Here is an 18,216-nt window from a genome sequence, read left to right on the forward strand (position 1 = left end):
GTATATAATTTAACAGCTGGGAACGACAGCTACATTCGTATAGTGTTTGCGTTGTCTCGACAGTTACAAATAAAGCCACAATAAGCTCATGGAGCGAACCTGTCCAATCATCTGACGGATGACGCAGAGGAAACTCTGACCAATAAGGACAGTTGGAGTGGCACGTGACTTGCATACACACATTTTGGTACGCTTTGAAAGGTTGCCTTGTGAAAGCGAACCGAACCAAGAAGAAAATGCAACAATTGTAAAAAAAAAAAAAAAAAAAAAAAAAACTATATATATATATATATATATATATATATGAAAACGCCCTTACTTTTGAGGGACTAACCTTGTAAAATAAACATTTTTAAAATAATAATACTAAATCTTGGATCAGCATCCTTTCCTACTGTTTGAATCTACTCATTTCAGCAGGGGTTTCCTCCTCATGCTAAGACAGTGATGTCATCACTCCTGGTGTGGGGGAGCTCAGATTGACATAAGACCAAGAGCTGTTGGTCTAATTAATATCCGGTGCCAGTCAGTGTGTGTGTGTGTGTGTGTGTGTGTGTAACGGGTGAAAGTTCCACTCTCACTGAACAGAGAGTGCAGAAATATCTCTACCTGACTCTGGATGGCCTGAGAAGTGTCCAGATTCTCCTGTTAAAGCACTGCTTTGGGCATCACCGTGTTCTGATTAAAAGAAAGCCCTGTATTTTTCATACTGTTACTGTGCATCTGCTGTTTTTGTCCTTAACTACAAATCAATGCAAGATGGGCCTTTCTGCAGTGATTTTTAAATCTTTTATCTGCACTGAACATTCGTTTTTCTCTTTCATTGGAACAGAAATGTTGAAATGGATATAGCCTGATGAATTGCAGGCCGGACACGAGTGTGTGTGTGTGTGTGTGTGTGTGTGTGTGTGTGTGTGTGTGTGTGTGTGTGTGTGTGTGTGTGTGTGTGTGTGTGTGTGTGTGTGTGTGTGTGTGTGTGTGTGTGTCTGACCGGTGGCGTGTGAAAAATAGAGGTTGTGATTGGGTGCTGAAGGGGCAGCTGAACCGTGAGACGTCCATCTGTGAGAACACAGGCGATTTCTTCACCACACACACACAGCTTGGATTTTGACGCACAATTTATTACACTTTTCACTCAGATGTCCTGAGGGGTTATCAGACACAAGCTCTGTTACAGTATCTGAAATTTCAACATTTCAGTTGAATATTGGGCTTGGTTGTCTTTGTTTTATTCTATAGAATGTAGAAAATAAATCTAATAAGTTCAGAGCTTGGTTTTGGATCAATGAGACAAAAACTGTTGAATTGGTGAGTCTGCAGTTGTTAATTATATGCACTATTGAACCACAACAGTTTGAATATTTAGCATGAGTGCATTATATATTATGATTATATTAATGAAAATTGGAAGCTTCTGAAGCTTCATCATGGGTTCCCAAGAGAGTTTGGATTGGTTTCAGCAACATCATGCGTCTATCTATTGTTGAGGGGGGTGTCATTGGCAGTCCTGGCTCAGATAGAGCCCATGGTGAGATTAGGAAATTGTTTAATTTATCTATATATTGTTACTGAAAGTCTCTTATGCTCTAATAATCAGAACCAAGTCTGCTTATTTCTGAGGATCATGTGACACTGGAGACTGGAGTAATGATGCTGAAATTTCAGCTTTACTATCAAAGGAATACTTTATTTTAAATAACTTGGCATTTTAAAATATATTCAAATAGAAAACCGATATTGAAAACCGAGAAAAAGTATCACGGTTTCCACAAAAAATATATGATTTGAGCAACTAATCAGCATATTAGAATGATTTCTGAAGACTGGAGTAATGGCTGCTGAAAATTCAGCTTTGCCATCACAGAAATAAATTACAGTTTAAATTTGTGTTCAAATATAAAACTATTACATTTTAATAATTAAATTACATTTCACAATATTGCTGTTTTTACTGCATTTTCGATCAAATACCATTTAAATGCATAATTGGTGAGCATAATAGTCAGCTTTTATATATAAGAATCTGTATATTTATATATCTTATATATATGGTCGTGGTCTAATGGTTGGAGAGTTAGACTTATTCTGCCTTCATGTGCTATCAGAAAATGTCCTACTTCTCCCCTCTGAAGTTGTGATTATGAGCTCATCGCATTTAAATTTGGACTTGGCTCATGTCCAAATTTTTTAGCTAGGAAACCACAAACCAGTATTTGCGATAATTCTGATAGCACTTGAAGGCAGCATTATTGTCAATATCGGCAGAAAAATATAGGTGGGGGAGTGAATGAACCACCATCAATACCCACGACTAAGGTGCCCTTGAGCAAGGCACCTAACCCCCAATCGCTCCCCGGGAACCCCAGCGAATGGCTGCCCACTGCTCCGGGTGTGTGTGTCCACGGTATGTCTTCACTTCTCACTGCTCCTAATGTGTATGCACTAACTTGGATGGGTTAAATGCAGAGGACAAATGCTACCGTTGGAAATAATTATTGGCTTGCTTGTAGATAAGCTTAAACATTTACTAAGATCCTAGCACAGTAATGCAGGAAATCAGTTGCTCATATTTTAGCGTCAACCACAATTATGCCACAGTTGACCAATCAGAATCAAGCAATTGTATTGTTTGCATTTTTAAGCATTACCTTGCATAGACAACTGAAGACTGGCTAACATTGATAAAGTTGACCTAAGGTGTGTGAAAGGAGGCATCATGAATGTTCAGAGCCATATGCAGTTCATGCACTCATTGTGAATAATGTAATACTTCTATATTGTGCCAGGCGCTGATGGACAGAGTGTTCAGACCGCTGGCTAATGTGAGCTGACTGTTGTTCTTAGTCCGGGCCGGATCTGTTGGGACGCCTGCCGTCTCTTGAGCTGGAGTTAATGAGCTTTTGTGCCTCAAACGGCGTTGTTCGCTTATACTGTGCTGAAAGCAGTCAGGACAGGGATGTTTTAGTAAGGATAATCAGTCCTAATGGGCTTTAAATGAGCTAAGAGTGGCACTGTTCAACAGTAAGGTGACGATGATCTTGTGATCTGCTCATGGATCATGACACGCGTCACAGAGTCTCTGATGTCATGCCTACAGTTTGTTCTACGAGGTCTGATATTGCAGGACTGGGACGCAACTCTGAGTGCAAAGCTTTTTATCATTTCGCTGAAACACAAAATAGTGTTTTTAAGGGACTTTGGTTGAGGACATGAACACTTCTGAGTCTGAGGATGAATGGCTTTGCTGATAATTATCAGGTTTGTGACATCACATCTTTTGAAAACAGTGAAAGTGAGTGTTTTGTTTGAAGCATTTAGTAGCAAGTAAAATACTGTAGATTCAAAAGTTTGGGTTTTTTTATAAGAAAGCTGCTTTTATTTGATGAAAAATACAGTTAACAAATAATATTGTGGATTATTTACAAGTTGTCTAATTTAACATATTTCAAAATGTAATTTGAAGCATGGATTTTCTGAATTTTCAGCAGCCGTTATAGTCATTCTAATATTCTAAAATGCTGATGTGCTCAAGAAACATTATTATTATCAATGTTGAAAACAGTTGTGCTGCTAAAATTTTATAATATATATATTTTTTTTAATATGTTTTGACTTTGAATACAGGAGCAGATATCCTCCTCTCTCTCTCTCTCTCTCTCTCTCTCTCTCTCTCTCTCTCTCTCTCTCTCTCTCTCTCTCTCTCTCTCTCTCTCTCTCTTCTCTCTCTCTCTCTCTCTCTCTCTCTCTCTCTCTCTCTCTCTCTCTCTCTCTCTCTCTCTCCTCTCTCTCTCTCTCTCTCTCTCTCTCTTCTCTCTACAAAAAGTTGGTTTAACAACAAATATGTATACTGTTGTGAAGGGATAGGAAATTATTTGTAAGATGATTTCCAGGCCTTCAAAATTGATGGAAATGAATACAATCTTAAAAAGTCATGATGATACAAATTTACAGTTAGTATTGTATTGGCTAGTTATGCTCTTTGTGTAATAAGCGGGAGCAGAATCTAAGTGCAGGGTTTTTAATAAATTAACAAACAAAAACTGACAAAGCAAAAAGAGACACAACAAGATACACAAGGGGTAGCAAGCTTAACAAGGTAACAAGACACACCTGGGGAAGACAATCAAGGGGGAAAACTACAAACTGACTACAAAAAGGCACATGGGACGGAAAACAGGATGAATGACCAAAGTTAAGGAAGACAATATAGGAAGACAACAATATTACTTTTTGAATATTTAATACAATATTTTCTAATAATAAAACACAAACACAAACTAATTTCTAGAACTATTTTCTGTAGATATTTATATAGAATTTCCTGTATAGTTATGAACAGTTTTCTGTAGATAGTGAATCAAAAATTCTCTTCATCATTGTATTTAGTTGAGTAATGTTCAGACTCATTCTCGGACTCTTGGCAGTGTGGTAAACAGTGGTCTTCTGGGTGTGTGTGTGTGTTTGTACGGTTGTGCGGTTCTCTGGAGATCTGTCAGAGCTTTAGTCCAGATGTACACTGTGTGTGAGACCACATCAGAATCATGTGTTGGACAGATCTACAAGTTCACACAGGAGCACAGAGCAACAGACGCAGCTGGACTGCCCCACAGATGCTGTGTGTGTGTGTGTGTGTGTGTGTGTGTGTGTTTGTGTGTGTGTGTGTGTGTGTGTGTGTGTGTGTGTGTGTGTGTGTGTGTGTGTGTGTGTGTGTGTGTGTGTGTGTGTGTGTGTGTGTGTGTGTGTGTGTGTGTGTGTGTGTGTGTGTGTGTGTGTGTGTCTGTGTGTGTGTGTGTGTTCGTGTTTGTGTGTGTGTGTTCGTGTGTGTGTGTGTGTGTGTGTGTGTCTGTGTGTGAAAAAACATAAAATATACCAGTGTTATTTTGAATAAAAGTGAACTTGGTTCTGAGAAAAGATTCATTTGTTTGCAGATGGCAATTATTTTGAAAAAAGATGTATAAGACGTGATTAATATGTAATTTTCAGCAAACTCAAGGCACCTTTTTGGTAGTTTGGTGGGTGGACGCAAAGGGACTGTGATACATACGATGTCCCTTAAAGTCACCATGAAATTAAAATCGACTATTCTTATTTGCATTCCGCATTGCAGTATTTATTATAAATGATTTATCTGTGCACATCGTTATTTTTTCAATTCATATTCTCTCGTTATCTTGAAACAAAATAACTTCCCCTCCCTCTTGCAGCGACATCTCTTCTCTGATGACTTGTTTACTGGCGTGAGGGCGGGACAACCTGTCACTCACATGAGATCCACCAATAGCAAACCACAACCATCTAATCCATTCCCAATGGACAAAAACAAGTCCCACCCTACATTTTTTTATCTTCAAGAGGCCGTTTAAATTGAATATGTCACAATAGAGAAGAAAAGACTATCTCAACTTCTAATTCATGCCGACTTTAACAGCAACACAAGAGATATGTCAGTATTGATTGATTTGACCTGGAGAGGTCAACACCTTGCTGTCATCCTATCTAACATAGTCCTACACAGAAAATCTCTTGAGCCTGTAACACAGGAAGACAACATAAGGGGTGAATTCACTATATGGCACCATTGTTGTCCGCTCTATTTCAGCACAAAACTAGCCTAACTCAAAAACCAAATGCATAACATAAGCAGTGTTATTGTTCTGCATCATTTTCCAATGATCACCATGGCAGTTACTGATGAGATAATTTTACCACTTGGTGTCTTTCAGACATTGTCTCAGTGTATTTCTGTGAACCAGGTGTTGTATGCAAAACTGCAATCAGCACAGATTTTGTGGCCATGTTGTGTTTCAACTTTTAAGGCACTTTTAAGTCCTATAAGTCCTATTCGCATGGATAACAATTGGCTGTTTATTAGTATACTTATAAAGCACTTATTAATGCCTTATTCTGCATGACCATATTCTACATCTGTTAATCCTACCCAACCCAATACCTGAACTAAACAATGACCTTACTAATTATTAATAAGCAGTAATTAGGAGTTTATTGAGGCAAAAGTAGTAGTAAAGAGTTAGCTAGTGAGAATTGAACCCTAATCCAAATTGTGACCAAACTTTTTATTTTGCCCTAATTCGCCTTTGGCTAAGCCACACCCTAGAATGTAGATTGACCAATCACAGCGCAGCCAAGAATGAGCTCCCACAGAGGTCCGACACTTTTTCACAGCGCTCCATTGACTTTAACACAGGCGTCTCATTATTTTTGGTCTCGGCAGGCTATTACCGTCTTAGTTTTATCAAAAAATGGTTAAACCATACCTGTCAAGTATCCCGTTTTGGCCGGGAAAGTCCCGTATTTAACCCTTCTTTCCCGCCGTCCTCCCGTATTAGGATTTTCCCGTAAATCTCCCGTATTTTAACCTGCGTTATTGAAAAATAATAATACCCCGGGTGGAGTAAAAAAAACAAAAAACATTCCCAATCTGAGCTCTGTCACTAGCCTCGCGATAACTAACGTTACAGGTACTGTAGGTGGTAGTTGTCGCGATGTTAGTGTGTGAGGTCAGATGATGAGTGACAACGCGGGGGAAACCGGTGGGGAAACAAAAAACAAACAAAAACAGAGACGGATGATGGACGCTATGACAGAGCAAGGTAACGTTACTCCTGCCAAAAAACCAAAACCCTCATGTACTAAATACCGCGATCATTGGGATAGCGAATTTACTTTTCTGAAGAGGAGCAGGGTGGGGGACAGTCACGCGTTTTGTAAGTTTTGTAACTGCGACTTTAGCATCTCACACGGGGAAGGAATGATGTATGTCAGCACGAGAAAGGGTGTTTTAGCATGGTACGAAAGATTGTTACAGAGAATAGGATGACGTTGGACAACACAGAACTGTTTGCTCTACTCTCATGTAAAATTAACCACTCTGGCCCAGCCCACAAATACACTCCTTCCAAAACAGTTAAAGTCTGCAACAAATTTGTTTAATAACTCACTAAAAGAGTAAAGAAAAGTTATGTGAAATGAAAAGAAAAACTGCAAATGAAAAGAAAAACTGTAAAAGAAAAGCAATATGAAATGAAAATAATGTGTGGAATGAAAATAAAATGTAAATGTAAAGACAAGCAATGTTAAATGAACAGAAAATATGCAAATAAGCCTTTAAATAAATGCTCTTAATACCCTATAACGTTACCATACATAGGCCTATTAAGACAGGTGTTATAGACTAAATGAAAAACACACACACACACACACACACACACACATATATATGGGTGGGTGGGTGCGCGTTTTTTTCCCTTCCCCAAAACCGAAGTCAAATCCTGACAAGTGTCGTCTAGCACACGCTAATAAATACAACGTTATAACGTTACTCGCGTAGTCCGTTTGCTTTGTAATAACGATTATAGAAGTAAATAGAGACCTACCCAGCTTTGCATGAACAGTGTTGCTCCTTGATATTGTTAGTCCCAGCCTCCGACTCGATTAGTAGGATATGCGGTGGTTCATTTTTTGACTGTGACCGGTATGCTTTTGGCCTCTATTTGGATGCCTTGTTGTTCCTTGCGTTTCACATGTAGGCTATGTCGTGATAGCCTTCGAACGTATATTGCAGCCCCTTTTGCCTACTTCTATCAAGCACTTTATTTGCTGTTTTATAAAAGTTTGATAAAATTTCAGCAGGAAGAGCTGTCACAGCATAAGCCATGTTGATACCAGAGCCCAGATGAAGTTTGTTTGTCGGACGTAGCAACAGTAACTAAGAGGGGCGGGGCTTAGCCAAAGGCGAATTTACTTTCAGCACTCTTTAAAATATGTTTTTTTTTGTTTTTGTAATTATTTTATTGTTTCAACCTTATTCCAGGCTTATAAGAAAATAAAGAAGGAAATTCCCACCCACTCCCATAACAATTCATAACTATTTTACGCTTTAGCAAATTGGTTGCTAATTTGTATGAATTTGAACGATCTCATTTATAAGTCCTTACAGTCTGGACCTTCTTGCTTACTTTTTGACTACTCGTAAAATAGTTAAGTTTTCTCATGAGATCGGCTTGGAAAATTCATAATTTTTTTAAAAACATTCCAAATTCGTAAAAAAGTGGGAATTCATACAATCATGAACGATTGTAATAATTATTGTGTAAAAATGATCAATGATTTTGACCATTTTCATCACGCTGAACACATTTTCCCTTAAAGGACGCAGTTCTCCTGGCAAGTGTGTTTGTAGATTTATTGTCTATTGTAGACAGACAATAAATAACGTAGTAAAAGATTAGTAAAAAGAAATTAGTAAAATGCAGACTGTGCAAATGAATTTAGCTATCAGCGGGCAATTCGTTCTTCATTAATTCCCTCCAAGATCGATTTTGAGTTCCTGCTCACTTTCATTTGTGTCTCAAGGGTCGCTGTGAACAAGTTACTTGAGTGTTGGTGTTCGTAGTGGTGGATTCGAAGGGGACAGAGTGTACTCACTGACGGGGACTACTGATTGTCCAGAAGGATAAAGCCCTGTTTCTAAACATTGTCCACTGATTGTCTAAATGGAAGAAGTGTAAATGAAGAGGTCTTGGCAGGAAGTGCTTCTTTAAAGGGGCAGAGAGTAAGAAATGAATAGCAGATTAATGTTATGTTGATGCACACGTTCACCGCTCATGCATTTCCAGAGTTAAACAATGAATGTTAAAATATATAGATAAGTTAGCTGGTGTGTCAGATCACGTCTTCTTGTATTGTGTGTTTGTGTGAAGGTAAACTCTATTTCAGGGCTCGTGTCCCCTCTGCAGTGAGGTTGGGTTGCTATGGCAACACTGCATTACTGAGACGTATAGATCCTCAACTTGTGTCCCACTATAATCACATGTTTTTGAGGTCTGAGTTCAGTAAACAAACATGAGCATCTGTCTATGACATTTAGTGGATTATAATCAATTTGATGATTTGATACTGGTCTCTGGTTTGTGGGCTATTGACCAATAATAGCAAATCTCTCTTTATCACAAATGCCTTTTCGGATTATTTAAAGGGTTAGTTCACCCACAAATGAAAATTATGCCATTAATGACTCACCCTCATGTCGTCCCAAGCCCGTAAGACCTCCGTTCATCTTCGGAACACAGTTTAAGATATTTTAGATTTAGTCCGAGAGATTTCGGTCCCTCCTTTGGAAATGTATACATGGTATACTGTCCTTGTCCAGAAAGGAAATAAAGACATCATCAAAGTAGTCCATGTGATATCAGTGGGTTAGTTAGAATGTTTTGAAGCATCGAAAATACATTTTGGTCCAAAAATAACAAAAACTACGACTTTATTCAGCATTGGATTGTGTTCTGGTTCTGTTGTGGATCCGCGTTCAGTGACGCTGACGTAAGACGCTGCTGACGTGTATCTGGTGCGTCCGTGTATTCGGGTTCAAATAAATATGGCTGGGCAAAAAAATGCAAATCTTCCTCTGTGTCAACAGAACCGGAAGACAATACAATGCTGAATAAAGTCGTATTTTTTGTTATTTTTGGACCAAAATGTATTTTCGATGCTTCAACATATCTTGGTTGTCAAACTTGTGGAACATGTTCTTTGTTAATATTTGTTTAATGTGCTCGTTCTGCTGGGACACCTGTGTGAACTTGAGGGGAACAAACTAAATACATTCATAATATATGACCTTAAGACCACTTGGTTAAGAATGATTGAAAAATGTCTCAGAAAATTGAAGCTAGTTGTAAAAAAGCTATAGCATCATTTGTTTGCAGATGTAACTTTGTTTGATATCTAATGCATTGAAATTCACACATTTTGGGCCCTATTTTAACGATCTAAAACACAAGTGTCAAGCGCAAAGCGCAAGTAACTTTGTGGGCGGGTCTTGGGCGCTGTTGCTATTTTCCCGGCGGGATAAATGCCTCTTGCGCCAGGCGCAAATCTAAAAGGGGTTGGTCTGAAGTAGCTTCATTATTCATAGGTGTGGTTTGGGCGTAACGTGAAATAAACCAATCAGAGCATCATCTCACATTCCCTTTTATGGTGTGTTCACACCGAACGCGAATTTAATTATTTGCGCGAGTAGATTACATACAAAGTCAATGCAAAGACGCGAATAGACGCATCATTCGCGCCAGGCGTTGCGAATGACGCGAATTGGGCGACGCGTTTGCCGCGAATGTCTTCCGCGCAAGTTGAAAAATTTGAACTCGAGCGAATGTTCAAGCGTCTAACTAAACGCGATAGACGCGTATTTGACGCTCTATTCGCGTTCGGTGTGAACACACCATAAGAGCAGGCGCGCTTGTTCTAAAGCGGATTCCTATTATAACGGCGGTTCACAGCCGAGGAGAGCAACGTTCTCGTCAGGGCCGTAAAACACAGAGAAGTGACATTGGGGATGGAGAAACCCACCCAAATTAACTTCTGTTAAACAGGCGTATGATAATTTGGGTAAATGTGTAAGCTACATGTATGCTTTTATAATAAATTGTCTATCTATCTATCTATCTATCTATCTATCTATCTATCTATCTATCTATCTATCTATCTATCTATCTATCTATCTATCTATCTATCTATCGTAATAATGTATGATTTGCAAAAATGAAAACTGCTGCTTAGATGAGAGAATTAAAGTGTATGCGCGTTGTGCACACGCTACATTGATTATAGCCAAGCATGCGCCCTTAAAATAGCATAATGAACAACGCGCAACGCGCCACTGACTTTAGACTAGTTTTTTTCTGGTCAGTGGCGCAATTGTTTTATGGAACAGCAAAATAGCAAAAGGGATTGTTTGCGCCGAACCGCCCAGGGAGCGCAAGTTCATTTCCTAGTTTAGCGACGTGCTTCTGTGGAGGGAAAATCGCGCTTTGCGCGGGAGCAAAATAGGAATGATACATGCATCGGTGTACAAAGTCAATTGTGCTGGGTGCAAGATAGGGCCCTTTAAGCGTCCAAAAGGATGTCCACTGTATATCCTCTCTGTCACTAAAGTTGCATTTTCTAAACATACAGGTGCATTACTAGTGCAACCATTTAAGTTACATTGTCTTCAAATTTATGTATCTATACTGTATAATGTAATATCTTGTTCCTTCAGCTTTGATCATTTTCAATTTGAAATGGGAATAAATTAGGCTATTTCACAATCCACTGTGATATACTGTCAGTGGCATTGATTTAATTAATGAGATGGGCAACTGGAAGGGCACTGTTGTAGGAATGTGTGTGTGTGTGTGTGTGTGTGTGTGTGTGTGGCGACGGGGTCTGGGGTTGGCTGGTGCTGGTGGTGTAATGTTGCTGATGCGGGCAGAGACTGCTGCAACCTCCCAGAGAAACACGAGCAAGAGAGAGAGAGATAAAAGACAGGGGGCAAACTAGTCCAGTCTAGTCCAGAGACACCGAGGTGCTGATTGGCAGAGTCCCGGATCAGGGCAACACCGCAACCGCTCATAATACCTGGGGAAATGCCCCCAAATCCCCCTTAAGCTGGGCTGCTGTACTCCAGCATGGCTGACTGGCTCCTAACAGTAGCGGCGGGTTGAGTTGTGCTGAATCTGGCTGCCTGTGCCGGGGTATTTGTGCAGCGGAGGGGACGGGAGGGGGTGCGTAAAAAGAGCTGATAAGCAGGATGACAATAAGACTCGAGCAGGACAGATTCCAGTCGGGGAGGCCTGCCGCACGGAGGGGCCCGCTGCTATTTCGGTCCACCAGATCATGATTACACTCAGCCAGGAGAGAGACCACTAGTGCCTACAAATATGGTAAGTGCCGTCCCATCCGAGCAAGTATGTGAAGCTGGTTGGAGCAGAGGGTGACAGCTGGGAATGGGAGTAGGCTAACGGTGCTAATGTCCCGCATCCGTATTGATGATAAAGTGGATTTGTGTGGTGTGTGGGGTAGAGTAATGCTGCTGGATTGCGACCGGGACGTTCCGAATAGCTTTTCACATAGTACCGTAGTATCTCAAAGTTGACAAGGACATGTGTTTTCAGCTTTAATGCACCTCCGGAGTGACCGATTCCAAACTCTAGGTCATTAATTACCAGGATCGTTCAAGACTGCAAGGTGAAAATGACAATGGAGGACAAAAAAGATGTAGAAACAGTAAGTTCCACTTTGAAACAACATAAAAAGGTGAAAGCTGTTAGGTTTGACCTTGTTTGGGGTTAGTGAATAAGATGGTCAAAGGGGGGTTTAGCTGATCACTGATGGTGTGGTGTTATCGGAGCAAGGTTGGAGCGTAGTGGTGCATTGCTTGAAAGGGCTCCGGTTTCATCAGACAGTGTAACAGGAAGGCAGTGGGATCCAATTAGATATGCAAGCTTGTAATTTAGATTGATATAAATCTGAACTCTACTGTCGAGTTCACTCAGTGCAGGGGCTGATTTTGTGAATTGGATTGTGCATCAGGTTCTGGGAATTAAAGTGGCGTGGCATGTTGTGGACTGACTTTTGACACCTGCCATTGGCCGGTGACTTAAGAATATTTACCAGCCATCATTTTTTTTTTACCGGCCATGAAACTGTTTTTGCAAAAACACGTAGTTATGACACCAACATTTTTGATACCAGTGAAAATTCACAATTCTCTATTCCAGTTTCGATACCACAGCTAAAACGAATAGCCTAACTAATATCAATTTAAAACATTATTAAAGACTAGTAACAGTAGTTTTCAGGTAGAGACATTGAATAAACTAATCAAATGTAAAATACAGATAGTCTTCACTGTATAAATGAAACATAAATTAATCCTTTTTAAAGTTACAAAAGTTATTCAGTCAAGAGCAATGAATCATTTTTTTCTTCATCCTTTGATGTTTGATTAAAATTAATGACAGACAGCAGTAGAAATATTAGGTTGCTGTCACACCGAATGCAGGGATCCAATACACTGATACTGGTACACATCTTTCTCTACTGTTTACATTCACTTAAGCCATAACCGACTATGTTTACTTGTTTACCCGCCGAGACAGACATTTTTGACATTTTTTTTGTGAATTTGTCTGTTCAAGTGCAAGAAGATGTGAAAGAGAGCGCAATTAATTCAGTATTCGCACAACAAATTGTGTTCCCTTTTGCGTTTTGCACTTGAATATTTAAATTGCCATGGCTTAAACTCTTGTGAGGATGCAGCGCTGGTGAACTGTCCTAAAGCATCGTTCACGTTTGTTTATATTCATGTTCTCACGACAGTGCATTCTTAGAATTCATAAAAATGTTACTGGCGATTGACACTGTTTCAAATATTCGCCAATGCTGTTTTTTCCTCACATTTGTTGCTTGGCGAGTGTTCATTTTTGTTAGATACAATAGTTTAAATTAAAATATAATATTTATACAGAACTGCTTTACTACTTAATTATTAATATTTGAAAAACTTTTTTTCTGCTACATCAGTCATGTGGTGCAACCAACATGCAGAAAAAATTAGGAATTATATCATAAACCCCTTCATAACCTCATGACTGTGTGTCAAGGTCATTATGCCTCTTAAAATATAATTTGACCTTTTTATGACAAAGCAGGCCTAGTTCAGGTTGTAAAACGTCATGTGGTGCAACTCCCAAAAGATGCAATTATTTATCAAGGAATTATTCATGAAATTAATTAAAAAAAAATATTTGAAAACTTTTTGAAAGATGTGTACACTCAACATGTACTCAAGGTGTAAGGTCATTACATATAAACTGTTCTTAACCATATGAAATCAACATAAATACAAAAAGTACATTTCTAAACACTTGTAATATGTGTTTTAAAAAAGATTTTTCTTTATCATGGCAATATGTCATTGACCCTCCCTAAGTCAAATAATCTCAAAATTGGCAAATATCGTCAGATCTTTGTACTGTTCTGGCCAATACATCGATCTGTCACTATTCTGTGGCATAGTGCTTTTACAGTTGTCAGTTGTTTATTTGATTTGTTGTTCTGCAGTTGTCAGCGTGAACTAACTTTGTGGGCTGCTCTCCCACGGTTTGGCCTACAAGAGGAGTTCCTCAAAGCCTTTACAACATCTTATTGCAATGCATCTCGACAGCTGCATGAAGTGACCCACACACCTCACAAATTGCTCATACTAGTTGCCTACCAAGTCACTGGTTAAGCCGGCAAAATTGTTGTGTCTTCTCTAAACATTGTTCCTTATTGTGCCAGATTTAGAAGTGCACTTAATATTTATTTTTTTCCTCCAAATAATGTTATATTTGATGGAAATATAACCACTGGGATACATCAGGTATTCCTGAGGGAAAATTTGTCCTTTAACCTCCAAAAAGTGGGCTCAAAAATGGTTGCAGGCGTTTTTTCATGATCCGATCAATTCCCATTAGGAAAAGCATTCCTGCCCTACATTTTATCCTCTTATTGAATAAACTGTTTCACTCTGAATTTGATGTTTTTTAAGTCAACATTTTAAATATACTATAAGCCACAAAAATGGAAATGAGTTGTTTAAAAAGAAAAAAGAATGCTCATCAAGGCTGCATTTATTTGATGAAAAATAGTAAAAAATAAATATATATATATATATATATATATACTGTATATATATATACAGTATCTCACGAAAGTGAGTACACCCCTCACATTTCAGCAAACAGTTTAGTATTATCTTCTCAAGGGACAATACTATGGAATTTAAATATATTTTAGAGTAGTCAATGCGCTGCTTGTATAGCAGTATATATTTACTGTCCTCTGAAAATAACTCAACATACAGCCATTATTGTCAAAATAGCTGGCAACAAAAGTGAGTACACCCAAAGTAATAACAGCAGTACGTCATTTAACAAGGCAAAGCCACATGTCCTATTCATCATTCTCATGTTTTTGTCTGCTTGACAGGACCATACAAATTTGTGTATCTTGTATTAGAGCAGTTAAAATTTGTGCTTTGAGTTCAATTCTCTCATACTGACCACCAGTCGAGTCCTCGTGGTGTGCGTCAGGTGCAGAAGCTGGCTTCAAAAAACAGACGCATGAGTCCTGCCAGCATTGCTTTAGAGGTTGCAGAAGCAGAAGGTCCGCTTGTCAGTGCTCAGACCATACGCCACACACTGCAACAAGTCGGTTTGCATGGCCGTCGTCCCAGAAGGAAGCCTCTTCTGAAGCTGGCTCACAAGAAAGCCTGCAAGCAGTTTGCTGAAGACAACCTGTCCAAGAGCATGAATTACTGGAACCATGTCCTGTGGCCCGATGAGACTAAGATAAACTTGTTTGGCTCAGATAGTGTCCAGCATGTGTGGCGACTCCCTGGTGAGGAGTACCAAGAAAACTGTGTCTTGCCTACAGTCAAGCTTGGTGGTGGTAGCATCATGGTCTGGGGCTGCATGAGTGCTGCTGGTACTGGGGAGCTGCGCTTCATTGAGGGAAACATGGATTCCAACATGTACTGTGACATTCTGAAGCAGAACATGATGCCCTCCCTTCAGAAACTGGGCCGAACGGCATGATAACGACCCCAAACACACCGCCAAGATGACAACTGCCTTGCTGAGGAAGCTGAAGGTGAAGGCGATGGAGTGGCCAAGTATGTATCCAGACCTGAACCCTATTGAGCACCTGTGGGGCGTCCTCAAGCGGAAGAAGAAGAAGCACCATGTGTCTAACATCCAGCATCTCCGTGATGTCATTATGGAGGAGTGGAAGAGGGTCCCAGCAACACCCTGTGCAGCTCTGGTGAACTCCATGCCCAGGAGGATTAAGGCAGTGCTAGATGACAATGGTGCTCACACAAAATATTAAAACTTTGGGCACAGTTTTGACATGTTCACTAGGGTGTACTCACTTTTGTTGCCAGCTTTTTTGACAATAATGGCCGTATGTTGAGTTGTTTACAGAGGACAGTTAATATATACTGATATACAAGCAGCACACTGACTACTCTAAAATATATCCAAGTTTCATTTCTATAGTATTGTCGCTTGAGAAGATATACTAAAATGTTTGCTGATATGTGAGGGGTGTACTCACTTTTGTGAGATACTGTGTGTATATATATATATATATATATTTAAAATAGTAATAAATACAGTTAAAGAAGATGGTCTGATTATGTTTGCATCGAGGGATGTGAACACCTACACCTTTATTTTCATGCTCCATGCTTGATGAGTTTTGCAGGTGCTAACGCTTTATCATCATGAAGCGTGACACAGGACGCCGTTTCATTCTGCAGTCCTGCTCTATCTGCACTCTACACTGAAGTGCGTCAGAAATGAGGACAGATACATCACACACTCAGCTCTCTTCATGCATGTGCTGTTATCTGAGCATGCTGCGATTGTGTGTGCGTGTGTGCAGTGTCAATTGACAGCCTTTCTCTATGGCTTAAAACACTGCACTCACTCGCCTCCCTGCAGGCAAGTCGCATTATAAAGACAAACAACAGCGTGCGTGTGTGTAAAACAATCATTGTGCTCATCCGACTCTGTTGGCTGCAAATGGAACATTCCTGACTGGATAACTGCATAATCTCCAATAATTTTGCCACATGTTTGGCTTGTCATGGATAATGTAGGAGCTAGATACAGATCATGGCTTGTACTTGTCCTATATCCTGATATACATGAATCCAAGGACATCTAAACATGTTTCAAATAATATCATTTGACTCTTTGCATGTTCTCAAAGATCATCATCAGCATTTGCTACTTTTATATAATCTTCTCAATACATTTTGCATGAAGTTATTGCTTAACATGTGTGGACTCTCATTAATAATGAAAGACTTTTACATTTTCTTGAAGACAATGTGAGTTCTTGCTAGTTTATGATGCAGGGGATTCTGGGCAGTTGCATACTGGCCCAAATCAAAGAGCATTGAAATTTGTGGCCCTGAATCAATGACGTGACACTCTTTTTTTTTGTTTTTTTGTCTGTCTATAAATGTATTATGATGAATATGTTTTACATATTTGAATTAAACTTAATATTGATATTTTTTGTGTATAAAATAAAAATGTCATGGTGGTGACCCTGATATCATAATAAAATATTGTTTTATATTATTGATAATTATAATATTATTAGTAGTTATTATATAATAGATAATTTGTTATATTATTAACACTTATATTATTCATAATTCATTAAGGATCAGTATCGCACAGTCTATCATCTCAACATATACTTTTATTACAGATTTATTAAAACACACAGTTTTAAATTACACAGATTTTAAAAGTCGGTATGAAATGGAAATTCATCTATTTAGTGCCAATGAGGACCCTCTTGGAATGGTTACATTTATTTCTGAATGCATTTTTTTTTTTACCATTTCTTAATCAAAATGTCATTACTCAATCTTCCGGTGAAACGACAGACACTCAAAATAAATAGTGCTGCTTGACTTAGCAAACCTTACTAGTTAAAATACATGCACAGTAAATTGCATTCATAACTATGGCAAATTAGCATTAGAGATTCGATATCGGCCCTTCTTACTGACTGTGACTGGCTTCATTGTGTGTGTTAGCCTGTGTGTTTCTGTAAGGCTTGTGCTGGGCTTCTGCTAATGCTGGCTGATGATCAGCCCTTGTAAAACCCATTTCAATTTGGCGCTGGGCTGCGGGACGGGACATTTCCTCAATCTGATGATCTGAGCTGTCTGTCAACCACAGAGTCAGTGTAATGGAGGCAAGCTAATAAGAGCTGTGCGTGTAAACCTCACTCCCCTGGCGTCAAGAGGCGCACTAGCAACTGACGGTAGAGACTTCTTGTTATTGCGCCCGCCTCCCATGCCGCAGACGCCGACATCTCGCTCGTGTGGGTCGAGTAGGACTGGATGAAGTCTGAACACTTGCTTACAAGGTGCTCTTATGGTGCACAAGGAGGCATTATCAAACTAATGTAATGATACACTTTTAATTGCCAAATAAAAAAATATAGCTGCAAGCAGCAATTAATGAGGCCAAGCTCAAAAAAGGCATGATAAGTTGTGCAAGCATTATGGGAGCATTACAACAACTGCAAGTAAGTAATTAAAGACATTTTTAGATTAGGCAAAACGTGAGAAAATCATAAAGGAGAATTGAATTGCTTATGACTTTAGCAGTGTGAGGGGAAAAGGACACATACAAAGTTTGGTATCAATATGCCAAAGCTTTGAGGAGTTACAGCCTCAGAATCAGCTTGGCATCATGGCATGAATTTCGTTGATGTGTTGTTCGAAAACTGGTCTTTTTGGCCAAAAATGGTTTAATAACATAGTCTGAATATGATCTGAGAAAATTTGGTGAAAATGGT

General features: G+C 39.2%; 1 protein-coding gene across 37 annotated transcripts in view; it reads left to right on the plus strand.

The window, feature by feature from the left end:
- Positions 1-18,216, plus strand: part of ank3b (ankyrin 3b) — a 187,860-nt gene that overhangs the window by 82,220 nt on the left and 87,424 nt on the right. Inside the window, exon 1 of one of the 37 annotated variants that reach the window (XM_056245892.1) lies at positions 11,557-11,723. The exons of 35 other annotated variants lie outside the window; for them this stretch is intronic. In XM_056245892.1, coding sequence (XP_056101867.1) covers positions 11,721-11,723 — 3 coding nt within the window. In that variant the 5' untranslated portion in view covers positions 11,557-11,720. Of the gene's footprint in view, positions 1-11,556; positions 11,724-11,777; positions 12,067-18,216 lie in introns of those variants that run through there. One more of the 37 variants, XM_056245889.1, reaches the window with a different exon arrangement.

The sequence above is a fragment of the Rhinichthys klamathensis genome, unplaced genomic scaffold (genome assembly GCF_029890125.1).
Source record: "Rhinichthys klamathensis goyatoka isolate OS25496 unplaced genomic scaffold, OSU_Roscu_1.1 h1tg000035l_1, whole genome shotgun sequence".
NCBI lineage: Eukaryota > Metazoa > Chordata > Actinopteri > Cypriniformes > Leuciscidae > Rhinichthys > Rhinichthys klamathensis.